Source organism: Cololabis saira, chromosome 20 (assembly GCF_033807715.1).
Source record: "Cololabis saira isolate AMF1-May2022 chromosome 20, fColSai1.1, whole genome shotgun sequence".
NCBI lineage: Eukaryota > Metazoa > Chordata > Actinopteri > Beloniformes > Belonidae > Cololabis > Cololabis saira.
Genome location: NC_084606.1, coordinates 8,509,502 through 8,536,484, shown reverse-complemented (window position 1 = coordinate 8,536,484; position 26,983 = coordinate 8,509,502). Strand labels below are relative to the sequence as shown.

The window sequence follows — 26,983 nt, the reverse complement described above, 5'->3', positions numbered from 1 at the left end:
GATCAATAAACCAGATAGGAAATCTGAAAATTCAGACAGAAACTCTAGATAATGACCAGCAGGGGCGGTACACTACCACTAACACAACTGGCTTTTCTGATTTCCAGCTCGGGAGTTTAAGACTAAAGGTGAGGCTTTTGAACATTTTATTATCGCATTGAGGTTTAGATTTTATTTGAACCTAGATGATGATGATGATGAGGATGATGATGATGATGATGATGATGATGATGATGGTTGTGATGACTAACAGGAAGCTTGTAAACGTCCAAGTTAATCAGTAAATATCATGATAATAATGTTGCTAAATACTTTAGTGAAGTCAGAGCTGAGGAGATCAAAGGTTTGTCCAGATGAGCAGGTAACATCCGTCACAGACCTGCAGGTTTTATTTGATCAATAATTCTACAAATGATCAGTTGTAGTTATTGATCAAATAATTATTTAACTCTGGATCTCCTGAATTTGGGTCTTCCCCCAAATTCCGGACTATGGCATGTGATGTGATGTGATGTGATGTGATGTGATGTATTGTGTTGTGTTGTGTTGTGTTGTGTTGTGTTGTGTTGTGTTGTGTTATGTTATGTTAGTTTTCTTGTCCTCCAATCAGAGGTTGAAGGAGGAGTCCTGCAGTCGCTCAGTTTAGTGACTCAAGTAATCGAGTTGTGATTCATCAGAAACCTGCATACAACTCCTTGATGGTTGATTCTCTGAGACACAACAGCACATATTCTTCTCCTTTTCTTCACTAAAACTGTAACACAATAAATCAGAAGTGCAGCTGCTGCAACAACTCCTAATGTAATTAATCCTCCATTTCCTGCTCCATCGTAGGATCTGGTCGCTGAAAAAAAAAAAAAAAGAAGTAAAACTATGTTTCTAAACTTGCTCTTGGCCACAATTCATGATGGAACTGTTTCAACTTGAGAGTAATTGTTTGTAAAGTCAAAGAAATCATTCCAAGAGCCGCCGTCACTGTTTTATTCACCTTCAGCCACCAGGGGGAGCAACGTCACTACTATTCACTCAGGATCAATACCATCACTGCAGTCTTCAGTGATGGTATTGATCCTGAATCACTGCAGTCTTCAGATATTGATCCTGAATCACTGCAGTCTCCAGTGATGGTATTGATCCTGAATCACTGCAGTCTTCAGATATTGATCCTGAATCACTGCAGTCTTCAGTGATGGTATTGATCCTGATCAACCAGATCAGTTTAACATTGGGAGAGTACAAAAAGTGTATTTATAAAAGGACTGTTAGTGCAGGAGTGTCCTGTTGACTTCCAGGTTGCTTCAACTCCCCACCACCACCTGACTATCAGATAAAGGAGAGTTCAGAGTCGCTGCTTCTCCAGAACCGTGGTACTGATCCAGTTCCAGGATGCAGCAGCCGTGAACTCTCCTCCTCATTATATTATATTATATATAAATTAAATTAGTCCTGATGTTACTACATTTGCTCTGTTCTAACTCACAACTGAGGACTTACCAGAGACGTGGAGTTGACAGCTGGCAGAGTCCCATCCAGACATTGTGAACGCTTCACACCAGTACCATCCTGAATCCTCAGTCGTGAGTCTGGAGATGAGGAGTCTTAGTCGTCCCTCTCTCAGAGCATCTCTGTTGCTCTGGACTCGTCCTGCAAACTGTTCGTCTTGATGCTTCAAGTTCTTAACACCATCAGACATTTTAAAGACAACTAAGATCTTCAGATGTTTTCTGAAGTGACAGTAGATATCAAGGAAGCCAGAGGAGGGTTCATGTTTGGGGGTGAAGGTCCACTCCAGGGTGATGTTGTGGTTCTCCTTTGTCTGATAGAAGTTCTGTGTCACCTTCACAATTGTTGATGCTGAGGAGACAGAGAGGGAAAGAGACGAGAATGTTGAAAAATTTCTGTAGTTTTTGTACTTTTAAACTAGTAAAGGACCTGATTTGAAACTCTAAAATGTGAGTGTGGTATCAGAGCTGTCAGAGCTCTTATTATCAGCCACAATGACCATCCATCCATGCATTGTCCGCCGCTTATCCGTTCCCGGGTCGCGGGGCAGCAGTCTCAACAGAGATGCCCAGACTTCCTTCACCCCAGACACTTCCTCCAGCTCTTCCGAGGGGAGTCCGAGGCGTTCCCAGGCCAGCCGAGAGACATAGTCTCTCCAGCGTGTCCTGGGTCTTCCCCCCGTGTCTCCTCCCGGAGGGACATGCCTGGAACACCTCCCTAGGGAAGCGTCCAGGAGGCATCCGGTGCAGATGTCCAAGCCACCTCAGCTGACTCCTCTCAATGTGAAGGAGCAGCGGCTCGACTCCGAGCTCCTCACCCTATCGCTAAGGGAGCGTCCAGCCACCCTGCGGAGGAAACTCATCTCGGCCGCTTGTATCCGCGATCTCGTCCTTTCGGTCACTACCCAAAGTTCCTGACCATAAGTGATGGTTGGTGCGTAGATTGACCGGTAAATCGAGAGCTTCACCTTTCGATTCAGCTCCTTCTTCACCACGACAGTCCGGTACATCGACCGCATAACTGTGGACGCTGCACCGATCCGTCTGTCAATCTCCCGCTCCATCGTTCCCTCACTCGTGAACAAGACCCCGAGATTTTTGAACTCCTCCACCTGAGGCAGGGCTTCTCCACCCACCTGGAGAAGGCACGCCACCCTTTCCCGGTGGAGAACCATGGCCTCGGTTTTGGAGGTGCTGATTCTCATCCCTGCTGTGTCGCACTCGGCCTCAAACCGCCCCAGCACATGCTGAAGGTCCTGGTCTGATGAAGCCAACAGGAAAACATCATCTGCAAAAAGCAGAGATGAAATCCTGAGGTTCCCAAACCGGATCCCCTCTGGCCCCTGGCTGCGCCTAGAAATCCTGTCCATAAAAATTATGAACAGAACCGGTGACAAAGGGCAGCCCTGCCGGAGTCCAACATGCACCGGGAACAAGTCTGATCTACTGCCGGCAATGCGAACCAGACTCCTGCTCCGATCATATAGAGACCCGACAGCCCTTAATAGAGGGCCCCGGACTCCATACTCACCGAGCACCCCCCACAGAATGGCACGAGGGACACGGTCAAATGCCTTCTCCAGATCCACAAAACACATGTAGACTAGTTGGGCAAATTCCCATGAACCCTCGAGCACCCTGCGGAGGGTGTAGAGCTGGTCCAGTGTTCCGCGACCGGGACAAAAACCGCATTATTCCTCCTGAATCCGAGGTTCAACTATCGGCCGTATTCTCCTCTCCAGTACCCTGGCGTAGACTTTCCCGGGGAGGCTGAGAAGTGTGATCCCCCTATAGTTGGAGCACACTCTCTGGTCCCCCTTTTTAAAAAGAGGGACCACCACCCCGGTTTGCCACTCCAGCGGTACTGTCCCCTTCCTCCATGCAATGTTGCAGAGGCGTGTCAACCAAGACAGCCCTACGACATCCAGAGACTTGAGGTACTCGAATCTCATCAACCCCCGATGCCACTGAGGAGCTTATGAAACACCTCAGTGACCTCGGCCCGGGTGATGGATGAGCACGCCCCAGAGTCCCCACTCTCTGCTTCCTCAGTGGAAGGCATGTCAGTCGGGTTGAGGAGATCCTTGAAGTACCGTATTTTCACGACCATAAGGCGCACATAAAACCATTTTTTTCTAAAATGTGCCGCGCGTCCTATGAAACGGTGCGCCGTATCTATTACCTAAATTACGGTAATGTGAGGCGGAGCCACCATGAGAACGGTAAAGGGAGAAGGGGGCGTGTGAAGCACCCGTGAGTTGCGGCTGTGTCCGACTGAAAGCAGTAGCGCTGGCGGAAGAAAGGAAAATTTAACATTTTCATGGAGGTCCGTCCTGGTGCTTTCGCTTCATGAAACGGTGCCAGCGCAGCAGCAGCGCCCGGCGGATTATATGGAAAAGATGGAGAGCTTCCGCTCATTCTGCAGCCGACACATCACCGACATGGACGAGGTGCCGCTCATGTTCCACATCGCGGTCCACCGCGGGGGAGCGGACCGGGTCCACCGCGGGGGAACGGACCGGACCGGGATCCGGGACGACCGCGGGGGAGCGGACCGGCGGGACCACCGCGGGGGAGCGGACCGGGTCCACCGCGATCGGGATCCGAACAACGGGGTATGAAAAGTTTATTTACTGTTGTGCTTGCCTGCCACGCTGATGGACAGAAACGGCCGCCGATGGTGATTTTTAAAAGAAAAACGTTGCCTAAAGAGACTTTTCCAGCCGGAGTCATTATAAAGGCAAATGAAAAGGGCTGGATGGATGAAGAGATGATCGAGTGGCTGAGACAGGTTTATGTGCGGCGACCCGGTGTTTTTTTTTTAATTCTTTAATGCGGAAACAGAAGATGAAGACTTGAAGATGAAGACGGGGCGGCAGTAGCTCAGGTGGTAGATCGGGTCGTCCAATGATCCGGAGGTCGGCGGTTCGAATTCCGCTCCATCCCAGTTACTGTCGTAGTGTCCTTGGGCAAGACACCTTACCCAGCTTGCCGTGTATGAATGTGTATGAATGTTGGTGGTGGTCGGAGGGGCCGTTTGGCGCGGAATGGCAGCCACGCTTCTGTCAGTCTGCCCCAGGGCAGCTGTGGCTACAAAATGTAGCTTACCACCACCAGTGAGAATGTGTATGAATGAATAATGGTCTAAGTGTAGCACTTTGAGATTCATTGAATGGAAAGTGCGTTACAAGTTAAATGCATTATTATTATAAGACTTTGAAGGGTTTGATTGATGTGAAAGGTGAAATAAAATATCAAACTAAGTTTTGCTCCCGATCTATTTTTAAATAAGCACACTTGTGTGTGTGTGTTCTGCAGCGCGTGTGTGTTTTGCGGCGCGCGTGTGTACAGCTCCATCTGTGTAGACTGCGCCTTTTCTGGTCGGTGCGCCGTATGTGTGTTTTAAAATCCAAAAACGACACACAAAACTGAGGGAGCGCCTTTTCACACGGTGCGCCGAATGGTCGTGAAAATACGGTATTCCTTCCACCATCTGACGATGTCCCCAGTCGAGGTCAACAGCTCCCCACCCGCACCATAAACCGTGCCGGCAGAGTACTGCTTCCCCCTTCTGAGGCGCCAAATGGTCGCCAGAATTTCCTCGAGGCCGACCGAAAGTCTTCCTCCATGGCCTCACCAAACTCCTCCCAGACCCGAGTTTTTGCCTCCAGGACCGCCCGAGCCGCGGCCTGCTTGGCCTGCCGGTACCCATGTACTGCATCAGGAGTCCCACAGGATAACAGAGCCCGTTAGGACTCCTTCTTCAGTCTGACGGCATCCTGTACTTCCGGTGTCCACCACCGGGTTCTAGGTTTGCCGCCACGACAGGCACCGGAGACCTGGCGACCACAACTTCGAGCGTTGACAATGGAGGCAGAGAACATGGTCCACTCGGACTCGATGTCCCCGGCCTCCCCCGGGATCTGAGAGAAGTTCTCTCGGAGGTGGGAGTTGAAGATGTCCCTGACAGAGGGCTCGGCCAGACGTTCCCAACAGACCCTCACAATCCGTTTGGGTCTGCCCGGTCTGTCCAACTTCCTCCTCCTCTGCCAGCGCACCCAACTCACCACCAGGTGGTGATCAGTTGACAGCTCAGCCCCTCTCTTCACCCGAGTGTCCAAGACATGCGGCCGAAGGTCAGATGAAATGACAACAAAGTCGATCATTGACCTCCGGCCTAGGGTGTCCTGGTGCCACGTGCACTGATGGACACCCGTATGCTTGAACATGGTGTTCGTTATGGACAAACCGTGACTAGCACAGAAGTCCAACAACAAAACACTGCTCAGGTTCAGATTGGTGAGGCCGTTCCTCCCAATCACGCCTCTCTAGGTATCACTGTCATTGCCCACGAGAGCGTTGAAGTCCCCCAGTAGAACAATGGAATCCCCAGTTTGAGCACTATCCAGTACTCCTCCCAGGGACCCCAAGAAGGCCGGGTACTCCGCACTGCTGTTCGGCCTGTAGGCACAAACAACAGTGAGAGACCTTTTCCCGACCCGAAGGCGCAGGGAAACGACCCTCTCGTTCACTGGGGTAAATTCCAACACATGGCGACTGAGCTGAGGGGCTATAACCAAGCCCACACCAGCCCGCCGCCTCTCACCCTGGGCAACTCCAGAGTAGTGGAGGGTCCAGCCCCTTTCAAGGAGCTGGTTCCAGAGCCCAAGCTATGTGTGGAGGTGAGCCCGACTATCTCTAGCCGGTATCTCTCAACCTCACGCCCAAGCTCCGGCTCCTTCCCCCCCAGCGAGGTGACATTCCATGTCCCTACTGAGATGCCAGAAAATCACGGTCCTTCTTGCGGGTGGTGGGCCTACGGGAAGGCAGGCCCACGTCGCCATTTCGGGCTGAGCCCGGCTGGGTACCATGGGCAAAGACCCGGCCACCAGGCGCTCGCCATAGAGCCCCAACCCCAGGCCTGACTCCAGGGCGGGGCCCCGGTGACGCCGATCCGGGCAACATAACGGTCCTTTGATTTTTCTTCTCCATGTTGAGCTTGTGAACCGCTCTTAGTCTGGCCCGTCACCTAGGACCTGTTTGCCATGGGAGACCCTACCAGGGGCGTAATGCCCCAAGACAACATAGCTCCTAGGATCACTCAAGCACACAAACCCCTCCACCACAGTAAGGTGGCAGTTCAAGGAGGGGAGCCACAATGACATATTTGGAAAAAACTATGTTTTCTTAAATCATAACTTGATTTTATAGATAAAAATGAAGTAATGAACTAAACATAGATATAAGGACTGAGAGCTCTGAGTCATGGATCTGTTAGTGATGTTAAAGTGTATTTAAGTTAATAAAGTGAAGGTTTAAACTGACCACAGACATGTGATGTGAGGATGATGAGCAGCAGGATCCTGCAGATCATCTTCTCCCTTTGAGGGACACAGAGCTGGAGAGTCGCCCACACAGAACATGTTCAGGACTTCAGCATTTCTCTCACTTTGAATGAGACATTGAACCCAAACGTAAACAGATGATTTACAGAATAACAGCTAATAAAACAGACGCTGTAAATCCAGTCAGTCCAGTTTTGCTGTCTACTTCAGTAAAAACAAGATGCCACTGTATACTTGTTGCAGGCCTTTGTTATGGATGCTGCACCTCTGAAACCTCTGTTTCACAAGACTTTACTAGTATTTCAACTGATGAGTTTAACATAAAAAGATGTGAATAGTTGTAGTGAGTTTATGTTGAACGTGATTCTGGAGGAAAGTGGAGCAGAAGATGAGAATGTGAAGTTAAAGAGAGCAGACGCACTTCTTAGAGACACATAAACCCTGCTGGATAAAACTGGAACAACTGGATAAACACGTGTTCTTGACTCTAAAGTTTTTTTTGTGTCACATGACTGAGTTTCTAAAACTATTGTAACGTCTAATTCTCCATGAAAGGATGTACAGAGGTGATGATAACCTGCAGCTTTATTCTAAGTGAACTGGTTCCTGTCAGCCGTAAACACGACAACAACCACCCAGCAACCACTATCTGTCACTAACTGCACTCTCCCTCCTCTGTTTATCTCTTAAAAGTCCAGAAGCAAGTAAACACGTACAGAACCGCAGGTTACTACAAGATGTGGTCCATTACTGAGCAGTTAGGGTCAAAGTTAGTTAGTAAAGCTCCATAATTATTTCAACCAACAACCGTTGGTGAGTAAATCTTTATCAATGATAATACTACTGAAAATACTTACATTTATGTTTCCTTGTGCGGCTGAGCAGTCCTGAACTTGAAGTATTTGACCAAAATGTGAGAAGCTGAAACTCTGACACCGTTTATATCTGAGAAGCAACAATTACAGCGAGGTGAGAGGAAATCTCTCTCCCCAATCACTTTAGCCGCTTCGTCAGACTGAAGTATCATTGTTCTGTTTTGGAATTTTTATATTTCACCAGGAAGCTTTTCTGCCTGAACCAGTTTCCCAGCCCTGATGGCTGATTTTTTTCCTTGTCTGCACATATATTAATGGTTAATACCGCGCTGGTAAGAACCTAAAGCATATATATGTGCATTTTTTATATAAAATATATATGAGATATTATTAAAAATGTCACATATTTATTTTATTAATATACATACATATACATATATTATTATTATTTTTTATTTTTTGGGGCGGGGGGGGGCGGGGGGGGGGGGGGGGGGGTGGTCATCCACTGCTAGTCCAAGACGCAAAAAAGCACATGGAAGCGCACAACGAGCACTGTAAATCTGCAAGAGAAAAAACAAACAGACACAGGAACAGGCAGACACGAGCAGCAACTATCCCAGGTCCCAGGACCCAATCACAGCTAGGCTACCGCGACTATCTGACCCCCAAAACTGCGGAACGAGCATGCATGGAGGAGGGGGGGAGCAACCCCGCCACCCGAGAGACCAGAGGCCGACGAGGAAGAACCCTGAACCCAGGCCACCAGCAACCCCACAGAGGGGAGAAGAGGGCGGGAGGCAACCCACCGCCAGCGAGGCCAGCCCCCTCCCAGTGGCAACAGAGGGGACCTGCGGGCGGGGCCCCCACGACCATGGGAAGAGGCAGCCAGGGATCCCGCGGCGGTGGACCGGGACCCAGGCGAACCCCGGCTACCCGGTCCGGGACGGACCTGTGGCCAGGAGGCCCTCACCCTCCAGGCCAACGACCCCCATCCGGCGAGGGGCCAGCCTGCCCGGAGAGACAGAACCGCCCCAGCCGCCAACGCGGGCAGGAGCACCCGCCCCCACGAAAGCGGCCCTCCAGGACCAGAGGGGCGCCCTGCCGCGGAGGCAGCGGGGGGGACCGGAGACGGGCCCGGAGAGAGAAAACATGTCTTAAACATCCAAACCAAAATCTAAGATTATTCTCATCTGACCCCCGCCCCCCAAATCCATCCATCTACAAGTGGATGGATGGATGGATGGATGGATGGATGGATAGATGGATAGATAGATAGAGGTATTCAGGGCTTGGGGGGTTAGGGGGGGGCTTTGTAGGCACTTTTCAGTCGCTGTAAACGTGTGCATGTTTTTGTATTCTGAGCTCCAACATGGATGTTGTTGGAGATCTGCAGTAACTGTCTTCAGGTCTTCAGCATCCGTCCGTCCTGCAGTCCGTCCTGTTGTGGACTGAAGAGAGCCGAGTGACGGGGACCAAGCAAGGCTCCAACGAAGGGGGGGCTCAGTCTAAACCCTGGTTCCTCTCCTTCCGTCTACCAGGTACTTTGTGATCATATTTTTACACATGTGCATGTTTGTCTGAGGAAAAGCTCTCTGCACATTTCCACCACTGAACTTCCCTGGGAGGTCGTCAGCCGATCATCCATAGAAGTGGAGACGAGGTCCAGTACAAGCAGGACAGAACCAGCCCCACAAAGAGATCAAGTCAGTTCAGGAGCTGCAAGAAACTGAGAAATAGCTCAGTTAACGAGCCCTCGTTGGTCTGGAGAGACCTCCAGTACATCACCATCTACAGGAGAACCCCCCCTTTAGAGACCATTCAACTGCAGATGAGCTGAACTGCTTCTCCTGCCGGTCTGAAAGAACCTCCTTCACACCTCCCACCAACACAATAGGACGACACCATCTCCTGCTGGCCCACACAGTCCCATCAGAACCCCCAGTTCACTAAACACTTGTCGGCTCTTTCACGGCCAGATGATGTTCCTCTCCACTGCTCTTCCCTTGTCTTTGAAAACAAGATTGATGTTGGAAAGATATTGTGCTGCAGCTTCTATCCTCCAAGAGAACAAGATGGAACCACCTGAACTTTACTGTTTTATCAAAAGCTAAAGACGTGCTCTTCAAAACAATGAACCACATCTGCCAATATAAAGAATTAATGCACCTTAAGCTCAGTATTGATCTAAATGGATATAAAAGTGGAATCAAAACTCAGAGAAAACTTTATTTTCTTGATAGTAAAAGTGGAATCAAAACTCAGAGACAACTTTATTTTCTTCAATTGTTTGTGCTTTATTTTGGGAAGTATTTTACCACCGGTGGGATCATAATTTGTTGCTGTCAACTTTTAACTATAATAATATCCAATTTTTCACCTTTACAAAGAACTCAAAACTGGAATTTCTGTTGAATAATTTCATAATTTCGGATAAATATGTTTTATAAAGGTGTAAATTCATTAATGGTTCCCCATATTTCCTAACTTGCTATTTATTGAAACACCGTAAAAGGCTTAAAATCTGAAAATGAATTAATTCGATTTCTCTCATTCAGACCCCAGATTATTATATTTACGTTTTATATAGTATTATTATTAACATTTAAGTAATGTTTACAGTTTATTTACAACGCTACTTTGTATATTATTTCATTTCAACATTTGATGTTATCTATGTTGTGTTGGTCTGTAAGGTTTATTTAACTGCTAAAGGTTCAAAATCTTTTGGAAACTGCTTGTAAGTTTTGTCTGGACTATAAAGTTTTAAAAAGGGGATTTTTTTACGGAACCAGAACTGTAGAAGTGTCTTTGGTTTTTATTTTATTTTTTTTAAGTGTAGACAATGCAACTATAACTACCATGAAATAAAGTGACTCTTTCATGCGACAACAACATATCAGTTAATTTATTTGTAATTTACGACGAGAAAAGTTTGAATTTTGGCGGGAACTTGCTGCGGGAGAAGAAAGGACGTGACGTCACTTCCGGTGACGGCGCAGCGCTTATAAACCCCGCAGGTCGCGGGTTCGAGCCCAGTGCGGTAAAGCGGACTGACGGACTCGCAGCTCTCTGAACTAAAACGAACTTTTTGAGGAGAAATGTCGGAGAAAAGAGTTGAAGTGGACGGAGAAATGATCTGTTGTTCCATCTGTCTGGATCTACTGAAGGATCCGGGGACGATTCCCTGTGGACACAACTACTGCATGGACTGTATTAAAACCCACTGGGATGGAGAGGATGGGAGGGGAACCCACAGCTGTCCTCTGTGCAGGAAGACCTTCACGCCCAGACCCGTCCTGGTGAGAAACAGCATGTTAGCAGAGTTAGTGGAGGAGATGAAGAAGACTGGACTCCAAGCTGATCTCTGCTATGCTGGACCTGAAGATGTGACCTGTGATGTCTGCACTGGGAGGAAGGTGAAAGCTGTCCAGTCCTGTTTGGTCTGTCTGGCCTCTTACTGTGAGAAATATCTCCAACCTCACTATGATGCTCCTGCTTTTCAAAAACACCAGCTGGTGGATCCCTCTAAGAAGCTCCAGGAGAACATCTGCTCCCTCCACCATGAGGTGATGAAGATCTTCTGTCGTACCGATCAGCAGAGTATCTGTTATCTGTGTGCAATGGATGAACATAAAGGTCATGAAACAGTTGCAGCTGCAGCAGAAAGATGTGAGAAGCAGAAGGAGCTGGAGGTGAGTCGACAACAAATCCAGCAGAGAATCCAGGACCGAGAGAAAGACGTGGAGCTGCTTCAGCAGGAGGTGATTTTGATTTGATTTATTTATTCAGCACTGTATAAAAAACAGAACAAGTAACATACAAATGTAAAACAGAGATAGGTAATAAGCTTGGCTGAGGCAAAAAGCCCAAGGGGCTTAAATACGAGGCCTCTACCGGTAAAATATAGCAAAAGATTGTACAAAGATTTAAAACATGCAGAATACATGATTGCAGTCTAAAGACAAAGCAAAAAAACAAAAGTAGATAGATTTAGATATTTTTTTACATACATTGTTGATGTGGTTTCTCCAGCTTAAACTGTCATGCATAATTACACCAAGGTAGGTTGTTGATGTAACCTGAGTGAGCGGGTCATCTCCTATAGAAAGACCGCTGTTAGATTTACTATATAATTTATTTTTTGATGTAAATATAATAAAATTTGATTTTTTTTTTTATATTCAGTGATAGTTTGTTAAGTTTAAACCATTTTGAAATGTTTTCTAAATCATTGTTACCCTTTCCCATTAGAGATGAAAAATCATTATGTGAAATAAATAAGTTTGTATCATCGACATAAAGTACAGGAAACAAGGAAGACAAGGCTGCGGCAAAATCATTTATATAAATCTAAAATAACAGGGGCCCGAGTATAGACCCCTGGGGGACCCCGCATTTTCTGATTCTCTGATGATTTACCATCAATGATAACACATTGCTGATGGTTATGAATATAATTGAAAAGCCACACATGAGTGATTCCAGCAAATCCATAGTGTAGTAATTTTTTAAAAAGAATATCAAAATTAACTGTGTCAAAAGCTTTGGATAAATCAAGAAAGATTCACAAAGCGTATTCATTATTATTGATTGCAGTGTGAATTTTATCAACCAATTGATGTAAAGCCATTTCTGTAGAATGATGTTTCCTAAATCCATATTGGTGTTGTTTATACAGGTGGAGGACATCAACGTCTCTGCTGATAAAGCAGTGGAGGACAGTGAGAAGACCTTCAACGAGGTGATCCGTCTCCTCCAGAAAAGCAGCTCTGATGTGAAGCAGCAGGTCAGATCCCAGCAGGAACATGAAGTGAGTCGAGTCAAAGATCTTCAGGAGAAACTGCAACAGGAGATCACTGACCTGAAGAGGAGAGAAGCTGAGCTGGAGAAGCTCTCACACACAGAGGACCACAACCAGTTCCTCCACAACTACCCCTCACCGTCACCCCTCAGTGGCTCCACACTCTCATCCAGCATCCAGATTCGTCCTCTCAGGTACTTTGAGGACGTGACAGCAGCTGTGTCAGAGACCAGAGAGAAACTACAGGACCTTCTGAGAGAGACGTGGACAAACATCTCACTGTCAGTGGCTGAAGTAGATGTTTTACTGTCGGAACCAGAACCAAAGACCAAAGATGGATTCTTGAAACTTTCTCAAGACATCACTCTGGATCCAAACACAGCTCACAAACATCTGTTTATATCTGATGCCAACAGAAAAGTGACTTTAATGAAAAAAGAACTGTCTTATTGTGATAATCCAGGCAGATTCACTAATTGGTGGCAAGTGCTGAGCAAGCAGAGTATGAGTGGACGGTGTTACTGGGAGGTGGAGGTGAGAGGAGAAGCAGTTTGTGTTGCAGTGGCGTACAAGAACATCAGCAGAGCGGGGAACCTGCGAGGTTGTGGGTTTGGATACAACCAGGAATCTTGGGCGTTACAATGTTACACAGACGGTTACACACTGCGGTACAACAACATTAAAACTCCTGTTTCAGGTCCTCCTTCCTCCAGAGTTGGAGTGTACCTGGACCACGGAGCTGGTCTTCTGTCCTTCTACAGCGTCTCTGAGACCATGACCCTCCTCCACAGAGTCCAGCTCACCTTCACCCAGCCGCTCCACGCTGGACTCTGGCTTTCATATCGTGGAGCGTCTGTTGAGCTCATGAAGTTGAAGTAGACGGAAGTTGTTTGTTTGAAGATGTGTTTTTTTAATGTGTCAACAAACTGAAACTTTATGACCGTTAAAGATGAATAAAGCTGCTTATTTTGATCCTCAGTCTCATTGTATTATCTATAAATATCTTCTAATTATCTGGGGAGAAACGGATAATATTCAATATATTTCATATCTCCAATAAAAATGGTTCATGTAGACGAAGATGAAACGGGAAACAGTTGAGAGAAAAGATTTTCTCCGGGAAGTAATTCAGGCTCCAGATGTGATTGTCATGAGCAGATCGATGGAGGATCTCCAGGCGTGTTTGGACTCTGCTGACTGGGATGTGTTCAGTGATGCTACAGAATAACAGTGAAGGAAGGAGTCCGGAGAAGTCCACGTTCAGCAAGGCAGTGAAGGAGCTAAACGACTGTACTGGAGAAGCTCCAGCACCAATTCTCGGCCAATGACTCTGTGTCTGTCTGGAAAGAGCTCAGGCAGACCCCCAACTACAAGCCTAAACCCCTTCCATCAACGACCGACGCCTAGCCAACGACCTGAACGAGTTCTACTGCCGCTTTGAAAGACAACGGGACAGTCCTGCAACCATCCCCCACAACACCTCCCAACAGCCCCAGTGCTTCACCTCCACCCCCCACCACCTCTGGGACAACTCTTTCAATCCAGGAGAGGGACGTCAACAAACTCTTCTGGAGACAGAACCCTGGAAAGCTGCTGGACCAGTCTCACCAGCCAGCTGGCAGCGCTGCTCTGATCAGCTGTCTCCAGTGTTCAGGGACATTTTCAACACCTCACTGGAGATGTGCCACGTTCCAGCTGCTGCAAGACCTCCAGCATCATCCCTGTTCCCAAGAGGCCAAGGACCACAGGACCTACGGACCTCAGACCCGTCACCCCGACCTCTGTGGTTAGGACTCTGTCATGACCAGTGACAGTGTGGAGTCTTCCGGCTTCCTGGGATCCATCATGTCCCGGGACCTCAAGTGGAGCTGAACATCTGCTCCCTCACCCAGAAAGCCCAGCAGAGGAAGAAATTCACCCTGCCAGAGACGATGCACTTCCACATCACAGTTGGATAAAACGGAATAAAGCCGTCTGTGTAAAACTCCGCCATCTGCTGGACGTCTGGAAGAACTACAACTATTAACATGTTTTCATCGAAACAGGAAACAGAATGATGTGATAATAGACTTTTACATTTACATTTTACACAGCGTAACAACGTTTTTGTGACGATGATAATGGTCATGATGGTGATAGTGATGGTGATGACTAAAAGATTACCGCTTTCCACATCCACATGAATGTTAAAGTCTCACCCACTATAATGACTTTATCTGTACTGATCAATAAACCAGATAGAAAATCTGAAAATTCAGACAAACTCTAGATAATCACCAGCAGGGGCCAGTACACTACCACTAACAGAACTGGCTACTCTGATTTCCAGCTCGTGAGTTTCAGACTACGGGTGAGGTTTTGGAACGTTTTATTATCACATTTAGGTTTAGATTTTATTTGAACCTAGATGGTGATGATGATGATGATGATAATGAAGATGGTGATGATGCTGATGACTGATAGGAAGCTAATAAACATCCAAGTTAATCGGTAATTATCAATTATTAACTTTGTCTTCTCTCAAACTAGAAGACAGATGTTTTAGCAGCTGGATTTATTAATGTGACAGAATTATTTGATGTTGACGAGTCACATGACAAACAAATTACACATTTAAATGTAAAAAAGATACTTTTAATTAATTAAATATTTCACATCTTCCTGTTTTTGTAAAACATAATGTTGATCCTTCAAAGTAGAGCATGTTTTAAACATCATAAAGGAAATTACAATTATTTTGGGTACATGTTTTCACATAAATACATGATTTACCACAACAAGTAAAGTTCTGGAAGAGTTTACAATGAACATTGAAAGAGCTTGAAAAGTGCTTGATTCTGAGCTGGAAAACAGTATAAAAACCCTGTAAAGCATTTCATGATCCTGACTCCCTCAGAGATGAATTAGTAAATGTTAGAAGTTCATCTGGAACCACGGTGATGGTTTAGATGTCTAAACATTCAAGAAGCTTTATTCATCCTGAGGGAAATGATCTTTCTGCTGTCTGAAGATTATATCTCCTTTAAATATAGTCATAAAAAGTCCCAAACCAACACCCAGCAGAGGTTCTATTAGAAGTGAACCGAACCAGAACCAGGATCTGGTCCATCCGTCACTCTGTTGTAGGATCAGAGTTGGTGATTTTGAATCCGTTGTTGTGGCAACACTAATACCGATTTAGTGAAGTCAGAGCTGAGGAGATCAGAGGTTTGTCCAGATGTGCACGTAACATCTGTCACAGACCAGCAGGTTTTATTTGATCAATAACTCTACAAATGATCAGTTGTAGTTATTGATCAAATAATTATTTATCTCTGGATCTCCTGAATTTGGTTCCTCCCCCAAATTCAGGGCAATGGCCGTTAGTTTTCTTGTCCTTCAATCAGATGTTGAAGGAGGAGTTCACTAAAACTTTAACACAAATAATCTGAAGAGCAGCTGCTGGAACAACTCCTACTGCAATTAATCCTCCATCTCCTGCTGCAGCGTAGGATCTGGTCTTCTCCTGAGCTTCCTTTTCTGGGACAATCGTCGGTGTCTGAGACTGGAGATCAGCAGCTGCTGAAAAAGAAGTAAAATTATGTTTCCAAACTTGCTCTTGGCCACAATTCATGATGGAACTGTTTCATCTTGAGAGTAATTGTTTGTAAAGTCAAAGAAATCATTCAAAGAGCCGCCGTCACTGTTTGATTCACCTTCAGCCACCAGGGAGAGCAACGTCACTACTATTCACTCAGGATCAATACCATCACTGCAGTCTCCAGTGATAGTATTGATCCTGAATCACTACAGTCTTCAGATATTGATCCTGAATCACTGCAGTCTTCAGTGATGGTATTGATCCTGATCAACCAGATCATTTTAATGTTGGGAGAGTACAAAAAGTGTATTTATAAAAGGACTGTTTGTGCAGGAGTTTCCTGTTAACTTCCAGGTTACTTCAACTCCCCACCACAACCTGACTATCAGATAAAGGAGAGTTCAGTGTTGCTGCTTCTCCAGAAAAATTCCAGCAGTATTTTACAACCAAAAATACCAGCATCAGAGCTCTGATAACCCCTCCCTCTTTTCACCCCTCTATCTCTGTCACCTGCCCTGCCACTTTTAGTCAGTCATCGTGTCCAGTAGATAGTGTTCCTTCACTTCTCATAAACAGACAATTGAGACTACAGGTCCCAGCATTTTAGCAATTATGAACGATAGCCTTGCTTCTGGTGTCGTGCCTAAGAAGTTTAAGCACGCTGTTGTTCAGCCATTGATTAAAAAACCCAATTTAGGCACTTCACTACTTTCTAACTACCGACCAATTTCGAAAATTTTAATCCAAGATTCCGGAAAAATTTGTGCTGCAACAATTACAGTCTTTATTAGATACACATGGTATCCTGGAACTTCTCCAATCTGGTTTTAAAGCTCTCCATAGCACTGAATCAGCGCTACTTAAGGTTTTTAATGATTTGTTGTCAATCACTGACTCTGGAGATTCTGCCATCCTGATTGATCCTCCTTGGTCTTACAGCTGCATTTGACACTGTAGATCACGGCATCTTAATCTCCCGTCTGGAACACTGTAATGCATGGCATCAGAGGCACTGCTCTGAAATGGTTTAGATACTATTCTAAACTTCCCCTATACATGCTCCCCCTGGGATCCATTCTTAGAAAATATAACATCTCTTTTCATTTCTATGCTGATGAGATGCAAATTTACATGCCACAAAAACTCCCACTATTTTAAAAGTTTACTTCACTGTATGGTGGATGGCTTTAAACGTTTTAAACTTTAATGAAAATAAAATGGAGGTCCTAGTTTTTCATCCCAGTGCTGCCTGTGACTCAGCTGGTTCAAAATGCTGCAGCTCGCCTCTGAACCAGAACGCGAAGGCGGGATCATATTAAACCTGAGCTTGCAGCTCTTCATTGGCTCCCTGTCCATTAAAGGATCAATTTTAAAATTATTTTATTTGTCTTTCAATCTTTACATGGTCTTGCACTTTTCTTGTATCCCAGGTCTTTTAAATGTCCATAGACCTTCTGGGGCTCTTAGGTCAGCTGACCAACTCCGCCTAACATTTCCCCCTCAAGGCTAAAGAGCAGGGGCAACCGGGCCTTTGCAGTAACTGGCCCCAAACTCTGGACCGAGCTGCCGCTGCACATGTCTCATTATCATTCAATCTCATTTTAAATCCCATCTTAAAACTAATTTTTATTCACTAGTGTTCTGACTCCTATCAGTGACTGAAGTTATGTTTCCCCCTGTTGGTGATTTTGAGTTACTGCAGTTTAATGATCCGATACCTGCAGAGTGCATGCAGACTACTCAGTGCTCCACCACAGAGAAGTTGGTTGTCTGAGCCTTAAAGTGGAACCAACAGTGAGTAACCTGTACTACATAACCTATAGTTGAGAACGTTTGTTTTAGTTGTTTGTGGCACTGTGATTTTAAGAATAGTTTTTGAGACGTTTGTTTTGAGTACGAAAAACCGTGCTAACGATGCTAATGCTAACCGCGAGGCTAACCGCTAGCATTAGGCTAGTTAAGCTGCTGTGGCTAATTCAGTTCTTTGTGAAGCCTCATTTGTGTGTTATTGCAGTTTACTGTGCTTATGTTCTGCTATGTTACTCACCTGTAGAAGCATAGGCTACTGTAAAAAAGGATGCTGACTTTATTTAATAGAGTATTTTATTTACCTGATTTATAACCTGGAAAGGAAGAAAAAGTGTGTTGTTGCATCCATTTAATTGCATTTGTAACATTGTGTTTATTTTATTGTGTTGCAGTTTTACAAAAAATATTGACTGAGAAGATTCAGTAAAGCGACTTGAGTCAAATCTACTGGGTCTCTCAAATTTGTTCGCTATCTGTCAGCCAGGACAGAATAACTAGCATTTAACTTGCCATGATTGTTTTATTTTATTTATGTGTTTTATGTTTTACGTTGTTCTGTTTAGTTTTGGTTATTCTTTCGCTTGTCCAGCACTTTGGTCAGCTGTTGTTGTTTTGTAAACTGCTTTATGTATAAACTTGAACTTGAACTTGAACTGATCCAGTTCCAGGATGCAGCAGCCGTGAACTCTCCTCCTCATCTTCAGTCTCCTGACAGTCGTGTATCCAACATTCAGTAGTTAGCAGCTAGTCAGAGTTGAGGACAAAACTGTCTTCCTGAGACACTTTCTGTGGACTCAGAGTTGACATCATCTTGAGTCATCTGCAGGTGTCGTATTCAGACTCTGAATTAGAGGATTAATATTTATGACTTATGTCAGAAGCTTAAATTAGTGCTGATGTTAATAATAATAATGGCTTGGTTTTATATAGCACCCTTCAAGGCACCCAGAGCGCTTTTTTACAGAGACCATTATTAATTCATACACATTCTACGTTTGTAGCCACAGCTGCCCTGCAGACTGACAGAAGCGTGGCTGCCATATTGCGCAAAACTGCCCCTCCGACCACCACCAAACATTCATACACATTCAAACGAGGAAAGATGGGTAAGGTGTCTTGCCCAAGGACACTACGACAGCAACTGGGACGGAGCGGGATTCGAACCGCCAACCTTCCGATCATTGGACGACCCGCACTACCACCTGAGGTACTGCCAGAGCAAATGTTGCTACATTTGCTCTGTTCTAACTCACAACTGAGGACTCACCAGAGACGAGGACTTCACAGCTGGCAGAGTCCCCTCCACACTCTGTGGCCACTTTACACAAGTACCGTCCTGAGTCCTCAGTCCGGAGTTTGGTGATGAGGAGACTTAGTCGTCCCTCTGTCAGAGCATCTTTGTCGCTCTGGACTCGTCCTGAAAACTGTTCATGTTGATACTTCAAGATGTCAACACCATCAAACATATAAAGGACAGCTGATACGCCCAGATGGTTTCTGAAGTTACAGTAGATGAACAGGAAGCTGGAGGAGTGTTCAGGTTTGGGGGTGAAGGTCCACTCCAGGGTGATGTTGTGGTTCTCCTCTGTCTGATAGGAGCTCTGTGTCACATTCACTACAAATGTTGCTGCTGAGGAGACAGAGAGGGAAAGAGACGAGGATGTTGACACATTTCTGTAGAAATGATCATCATAATGAAGTCATTGTTGAAGTGTTTAATGTGCAAAAGAAAACACAAAATATTCAGTATATTTCTAATTTTACTGAAATATGTTCCCTTTTAATAGAGCACTTTTACAGTGTAGTTTTTGTACTTTTAAACTAGTAAAGGACCTGACGTGAAACTCTAAAATGTGAGTGTGGTATCAGAGCTGTCAGAGCTCTTATTATCAGCCACAATGATATATTTGGAAAAACAACTAAACATAGATACAAGGACTGAGAGCTCTAAGTCATGGACCTGTTAGTGATGTTAAAGTGTGTGTAACATAATAAAGTGAAGGTTTAAACTGACCACAGACATGTGATGTGAGGATGATGAGCAGCAGGATCCTGCAGATCATCTTCTCCCTGTGAGGGACACAGAGCTGGAGAGTCGCCCACACATGAGGTCAAAGTTCACACTTTACAGCTACAACAACAAACATCTACAGTGTGACTTCATCCAACACCTCCTTTCTGATCAGATGAAAGTTTCCTTCAAACACAGAGATAGTTCAGACAGAAACATCCTCCTGTTGTAACCCACCTTTGGTCTGTTGATGACGGACAGAACAACAACGGACTCCTTGAGTCTCTGCTGAGGTGTTGATGTTCAGGGGGACGAGCTCTCGCTGTCAAGGGTCTTTTATTTTGGAATCCCACCGGAGGAAGTCCTGGACTCTGCTGGACAGTAAAAAGAGTCAGATGATGACGCTGCAACTAGTGTCCATGTAAACCTGCGTCCTCCGTCACTTCAGAGAGAATCTTTTTAAAACTGGTGAAAAGAAACTGTTTGAAGCAGTGAGAAAAAATCCTGTTTCTCACTAAAATCTGTAAATATAAACGTTTAAAACATCACTACAAAGTCCACGTTCACAAGTCCAGGTACTGACACTTCTGTCAGATCAAAGGTCACTAATATTTTATAAAATGAGAAAGCATCAGTCTGAACGTGTGAGTGAATTACAGGCTGAAATCTTTAATCAGAAAGTATCTGATGATCAAATATCTGCAGCTCCACAGAACATGTTCAGGACTTCATCATTTCTCTCACTTGAATGAGACATTGAGCCAAAATGGAAACAGATGAACTTCATTCCTATAATTTACTTTTTTTGCCAAACAACCATTTGCTAAAGAATCATGGGCTGCTCTCTCCCCCCACTGGAGCGACCGCTGCATTAAAAACACAAAACAGATCACAATGGACACTTCTCACCCTGGACACTCTCTGTCTGCACTGCTGTCCTCAGGTAGGCGGTAGTTAAACAAAAACATGGTGTAAAAGCTACATTCAGTAAAAGTATGTTATTCAAAAGGTTATAAAAATAATTAAAGCTGCAAGCAGCGATGAGCGGGCCCTCGCACCCTTGTGCACGTTCAGGCTGCAGTGGAAGCTTGTATGACTTGCTGTCATGGTTTCTCAGTTGGATATGTTTTTTACTTGTTAACTCACTCTCCTGTCATTCCAGACCCTGCCACCCTCATCAGCCAGAAATCCATTCATTCCCTTCACCTGTGCTTCCCCAGCCCAGCCACACACCTGGTTTCCCTCATCAGCAGTTCCCCTCATATACCGGCCCATTTCCACCTTCTAGTTTGCCAGATTTTCGAGTGTTTGTGCCTCACTTTCCAGTGTTCCCGATTTCTGATCAGTTTTCTGCCTGCCTGCCTGCCTGTCTGGGACCCTGCCTGATTCCGGTTTTTGGACATTTGCCTGCCCCTTTGGATTGTTTGCCTGATCTGCCTGACTACCCGGTTTTGACCCCTGCCTGCCTTTGACCCTGATTAAAGCCTCTTGGACTCTGATTGTGTTTGGTGTCGTGCATTTGGGTTCTCTGTCTTTGAGCCGTGACACTTGCATGTAGATTCTTCAGGCCTGGACATTTAGCGGATGAAACCACCCACAACTCTCTATATCAAACCATTCAAAAGTTAAGGCAGAAAGTAGGAACTATCAAATATGGACCAATCAGATGAAGGGGGGGGTTGCGCTCTTTGGCGTCTATCGTCGCCACGGTAGCGCTTTTGACTGAGAAAAGTAATGCGCGTCGTCGCAGGATCTAGACACACATTTTGATGTATAACACACCTGGGTGCACGTTACGGTTCGGGCAGTATTAACGGCCGAAGAAGTGGCATAAATTGGGCCAAAATTACACGATTAATTCAAAATGGCCGACTTCCTGTTCGGTTTCGGCCATGGAGCCAAGAGACTTTTCTTTAAGTTGCGACATGATACAGGTGTGTACCGATTTTCGTTCATGGGGCTTGAGGCACAAAGTTTTCTAGGGGGCGCTGTTGAGCCATTTTGCCACGTCCATTAATGCAAACCATTAAATATCACATTTTTCGCCAGGCCTGGCTTGGTGCAAAATTTGGTGACTTTTTGGGCACGTTTAGGGGGGCAAAAAGGCCCTCATTTCGTCGGAAAAATTAAAAGAAAGAAAGAAAGAAAGAGAAATTCCTACACATACAATAGGGCCTTTGCACTGCAAGTGCTCGGGCCCTAATTAATTTTATGTTCTCATTCATTTAAATAAATATTTTGTCCAAAGGTTTAGAAACAAATTTACAAAAGTTAAAAATTAGTAATATGTATTTTAGTTGTACGTGATGTTTCCCTGTCTGACTGTCTGTGAAGGTAACCTGAGTTCCAGGTGAAAGGTGACTTTACCTGTTAGTTAAGTTTCTAGTTTTCTCATTTGAGTATTAAGATTAGGATTATGATGCACGGTGAGAAGGGATCTGTGGCTGATGTGTTTTGTGGTTGATTTACATTCCTGTTGAAACCTGAAAGAAAAACCACCTGAACTTTGTTTTATTTTATTAAATTTTTCTTTATAAAAAGAAGGTTTTGTCCATACTTTACCTGGTGTTAAGAGTTACTTCCAAATATACTGTCCTGTTACCCCAATAATTAGAAATAGATTTAATTACAAGTTTTTAGTAAGAGTACACTGTAAAAGAACTCAGAGCCCACTCAAGTAATTCAGGAGTAAACGAGGGCTACACAGAACAGAGAAATAAAAACAATAACAAGCCGATTCAGAGACAGATTTTATCCTACATCTGTAACAAAACTCAATCTTATCAAAAAAGTACAAACTGATATGAGGGATTGTCTGCATGTGGAGGCTATTTTTAATAATTTATTGGTTTTAATCAGTTATTTGTTCTATTTTATGTTGTGTGTAAATGTTTTTTATACTATAGTATTTACCGTATTTTCGCGACCATTAGACGCATATAAACATCTTATATTTTTTTCAAAATGCGCGGCGTGCCCAATAGCGCAGTGCGCCGAATGTGTGTTGTAGGGGGCTCTCACTGCGGCTCCCTCGCGGGAGCGCTTTTAGAAACACCGGGCGGAGGAACTGCCCCCCGAGCGGCAGCCAACCCCCGCGGGCGGGAGCTCGGCTGCTCAGCGTGGCCAGAGAGCTGCGCGCCCGGCTCGTTCCCATCGCAGCGCTGAGCAGTTCTCCTGGTCTCAGCGATCCGGCTGCAGATGAAGCCCGACAGGCTGAGTCCTGACAACTGTTGCATATTTGATTTAGCGTAGCTGTTTAATTCAGAAACGCAGGATGAGGACTTCGATGGGTTTGATTAATGACGCTTGTTTTAAGTTTTGATTATTCATTGGTGATTTAAAAAATGTTAGTACTTTGTAATAAAGACTTAAATAAAGCACAATCAAACTCAGTTTTGCTCCCGCTCTATTTTTAAATACGCACCCTTGTATGCTTGTGTGTGTGTTGTTGTAAGGCGGCGCGCCATATGTGTGTGTGTAGATGGCACCTTTTCACACGGTGCGCCGTATGGTCAAGAAAATACGGTATCTATTTATTTTTTAGCTTTCATTTACTTTCATTTTGTGGTTATAGAACAATGACAAAAAGATCTAATCTAATCTAAATCAGTGAGCGTGAGACACGTGCATTCCAACAAGTTCAGATGCAACACACCAGTTCTCTGCAGCTCGTCAGCTCATCAAAGGAGGTTAAAGAGATTGTAAAAGAGTTGTTCGGTGCCAGTTCATTTTGTAGTTTTGTTAGCTTTGTTTGGTTAGTTGTTTGCTGGTTGCCTTTTCCTTGTGATTTTCAAGTTCCCTGTGAGGAAGGTTTTTGTTCCCTATTACCCCTTTTACACCAAGCTGGTTCCAGGGCTGGTGCTAGTGCTGGAGCTAGAGCCGGTTCGCAGTTGGTTCTAAGTAAGAACCGTTTGCTTTTACACAGAGCTGGTGCTGCCCAGGAGCTGGCCAGAGAGCCACGTCATCACGTCACCACTCCCCCTCGTTTTCATCCCCACCCTGATCAGGAAGCTGAGAGCCAAAAGCTGTTTTAATTTCAGCTGTAGCACTGTTAATATGGCACTTTATTAAGTTTTAATATTTTTTCAGGTAAAGTAACCCTTTAAGATCCCCAGCCTGGTCTCAGTTTATCCAAATAACGCCTGTTAAGAAATTTGCTCTGAAAATTTCGGGATTTCTGCCTGCCTGCCGGCTCCGGAGCTGATTTATGGTTCCGCGTTAAATCGACGCAGAGCCTACGGCGTAGGGTACGGCGTACGGCGCCCGTCGCCGCGTAACTTACGCCGTAGGCTCTGCGTCGATCGTCACAGCCGGCAGCCCCGGGGGACAGGAGCTCCTCTCCTCTCCTCCTACGTAACATACGCCGTAGGCTCTGCGTTGGTGTACCAGAACCAGAACCAGAACCAGAACCGCGGGCTGGGAGGCATCCCCGCGGGCCAGGCATTTTTATTAAATAAATGGATCGAGCTGCGCTGCCTCGGCGGGCACGCAGCCCGGCGAGGCAGTGGCAGCATCGCGTCCAAGCCCCCGGGGAAGCGTCCCAGGGCTGGAGCGCTCCCCCGCGGGCTGGGACGCGGGCTGGGAGCCGCTGCATCGGCGGGCTCCGTGCCCGCAGACGTTACTGTTGGTGGATTGTACCGTAGACCACTGCTGCTTCTGTTTTACATCCATTATTAAATAAATGGACATAATAATAAAAGAGTCTGCTAACTTAACCACCGTCTTCCACGCTCCGTTGTTTAAAAACGGCGCGCTTCCGGGTTTATTCTGCTTTGGTTGTTCAGTAACACCGTCCCCAGCCCCGCCCCCAGCCCCCGACGTAACTGGTTCTTTGAGCTGGACCAGCAGCTCAAAGGGGCTGGCGTAGCACCCGTTTTGAGAGCCAGGAGCCGGCGTTTAGGCTGTGTAAAACCAAAGAACTGGTGCTAAGTCTGGCTCTAGCCCAGAACCAGCCCTGGAACCAGCTTGGTGTAAAAGGGGTATGTGGGAGTTTTTTGTGTTTCAATTAAACCACACCGTGAGTTTTGGCTAAAGTTTAACCCGGTTTGGTGTCGTGCGCTTGGGTTCAAAGAAAACATCCATAACACACAGCCTTTTTTGTTGCTGGGTAAAGTCCCTCAGGTTTGAATCCTGTAAATGTTGTTGTTGTTATTATTATTATTATTATTATTATTTGGTTAAACCGTGAATCCCCCTGTTGTTGAATTGTATTATACAAATCAACTTGCCTTGACTCCCCCCCTAAATTACATATTCCTCCATGCGTGCACCCCCCACCCCCAAAAATATTTAAAAACTCCCTCCAAGCAAACTTAAAAACTCGAGAGCCCTCACTGGTATTCAAACTGACTATAGGAAGATGTGAAATAGTTGTAGTGAGTTCATGTTGAATGTGATTCTGGAGGAAAGTGGAGCAGAAGATGAGAATGTGAAGTTAAAGAGAGCAGACACACTAGATATCGAAGTTTTAAAAGCAACGTATACACTTTAGTCGGGCTGTAGTCGAACTGAACTGAAACTCTTGAGATTGAGCTTTTAGTGCCAGATAATGCGTCCTAATCCGAGTTATTCACGCATGCATACCAACCCATGTTTAGCTGAGCTGCTGACTGCCCTGGGACCCCCCTTCTGGAAGTGACCAGCCGCGGGAATTATAACAGTCACGGCATTGCAACAACACCGTAACAGAAGAAGAAAAAGGAGGCTTTGCTGCATCGTACCTGCAACATGATCAGCTTAGTATGTACGACATTTACAGAGCCGATGTGAAAGTGCGTGTGGCACAACCTAGTGTCGCAGAGTTGAACCACCTCCAGTTTAATCCTTATCCAGATTGTTGCCAATAGCTGGATTTAGATGTGCATGGAACTACACTGAGTGTTATGGAGGAAATCATGCGGTTCAGAAACATGTTTCCTCTAAAATGTACAGAGGTGATGATAACGTGCAGCTTTATTGTAATTGAACTGGTTCCTGTCAGCCGTAACCACGACAACAACCACCCAGCAACCAGTATCTCTCACTAACTGCACTCTCCCTCCTCCGTTTATCTCTTAAAAGTGCAGAAGCAACAAACCGTGAGCCGCTCGGTGGCACAGTGGGTTAAGCAAGCAGCTCATATACTGAGGCGACAGTCCTCCTGCAGCGGTCGCAGGTTTGAACCCCGGCCTGCGCACCCTTGCTGCATGTCATCCCCATTCTCTCTCTCTACCCCCTCCCTGTCTGCAACTTGAATAAAGGGCCACTGGAGCCACACAATATCTTAAAAAAATAATAATTCCAGAAGCAACTAAACACGTACAGAACCACAGGTTACTACAAGATGTGGTCCATTACTGAGCAGTTAGGGTCAAAGTTAGTTAGTAAAGCTCCGTAATTATATCAACAAACAACTGTTGACGAGTAAATCTTTATCAATGATCCAAAATACTTACATTTATGTTTCCTTGTGCGGCTGAGCAGTCCTGAACTTGAAGTATCTGACCAAACTGTGAGAAGCTGAAACTCTGACACCGTTTATATCTGAGAAACAACAATTACAGCGAGGTGAGCGTAAATCTCTCTCCCCATTGCTGCAGCCCTTTTGTCAGACTGAAAGTATCAGTGTTCTGTAGCTTTTCTTATCTCCAGGAATGTTTTCTAACTGTAACCAGTTTCCCAGCTCTGATGCCTGCATGTCTTAAATACCTCACTGCATCTTACCGTGGTACACATATTCACAAAGAGACTTAAACAGTCCATGACATAACGACGACTGTTTACGTCAACAGGGGCCGAGATGAGACATTGATATGAAATGCACTTTCTGTTCTGTGAATAATGCAACAGTTACCCCCGTTGTCCAAAACTTTTGGTCCGATATTTGTAATGTTTTGCTGGAAACATTGAAAAAGAATTCAGCTGTTTGAAGGGAAGTGATTTTTGTCCTCTAAGACTAACAGAAATAAGACGACCCCTAATGAAACCTGTGAATAAAACTGAGGGCAAAATAAAGAAGCACCGGCGGCGTCTGTGGCTGCAGGAGATTCAACGTGGTGACTGGAATTAGGACATAATAAAAAAATGCTATCAGCTAAGTTTATTTATCTACTCTTAGATTGTAAATGCCTTGTTTACATTA

At 45.3% G+C, this 26,983-nt stretch overlaps 1 protein-coding gene across 1 annotated transcript; it reads left to right on the top strand.

Moving 5' to 3' along the window:
- Nucleotides 1–10,721: 10,721 nt before the first annotated feature.
- Nucleotides 10,722–13,342, top strand: LOC133420224 (tripartite motif-containing protein 16-like). Its single transcript, XM_061709838.1, has 2 exons — nt 10,722–11,423; nt 12,341–13,342. The coding sequence occupies exons 1-2, from the start codon at nt 10,761–10,763 to the stop codon at nt 13,340–13,342; spliced, it is 1,665 nt and encodes a 554-aa protein (XP_061565822.1). The 5' UTR covers nt 10,722–10,760.
- Nucleotides 13,343–26,983: the final 13,641 nt, after the last annotated feature.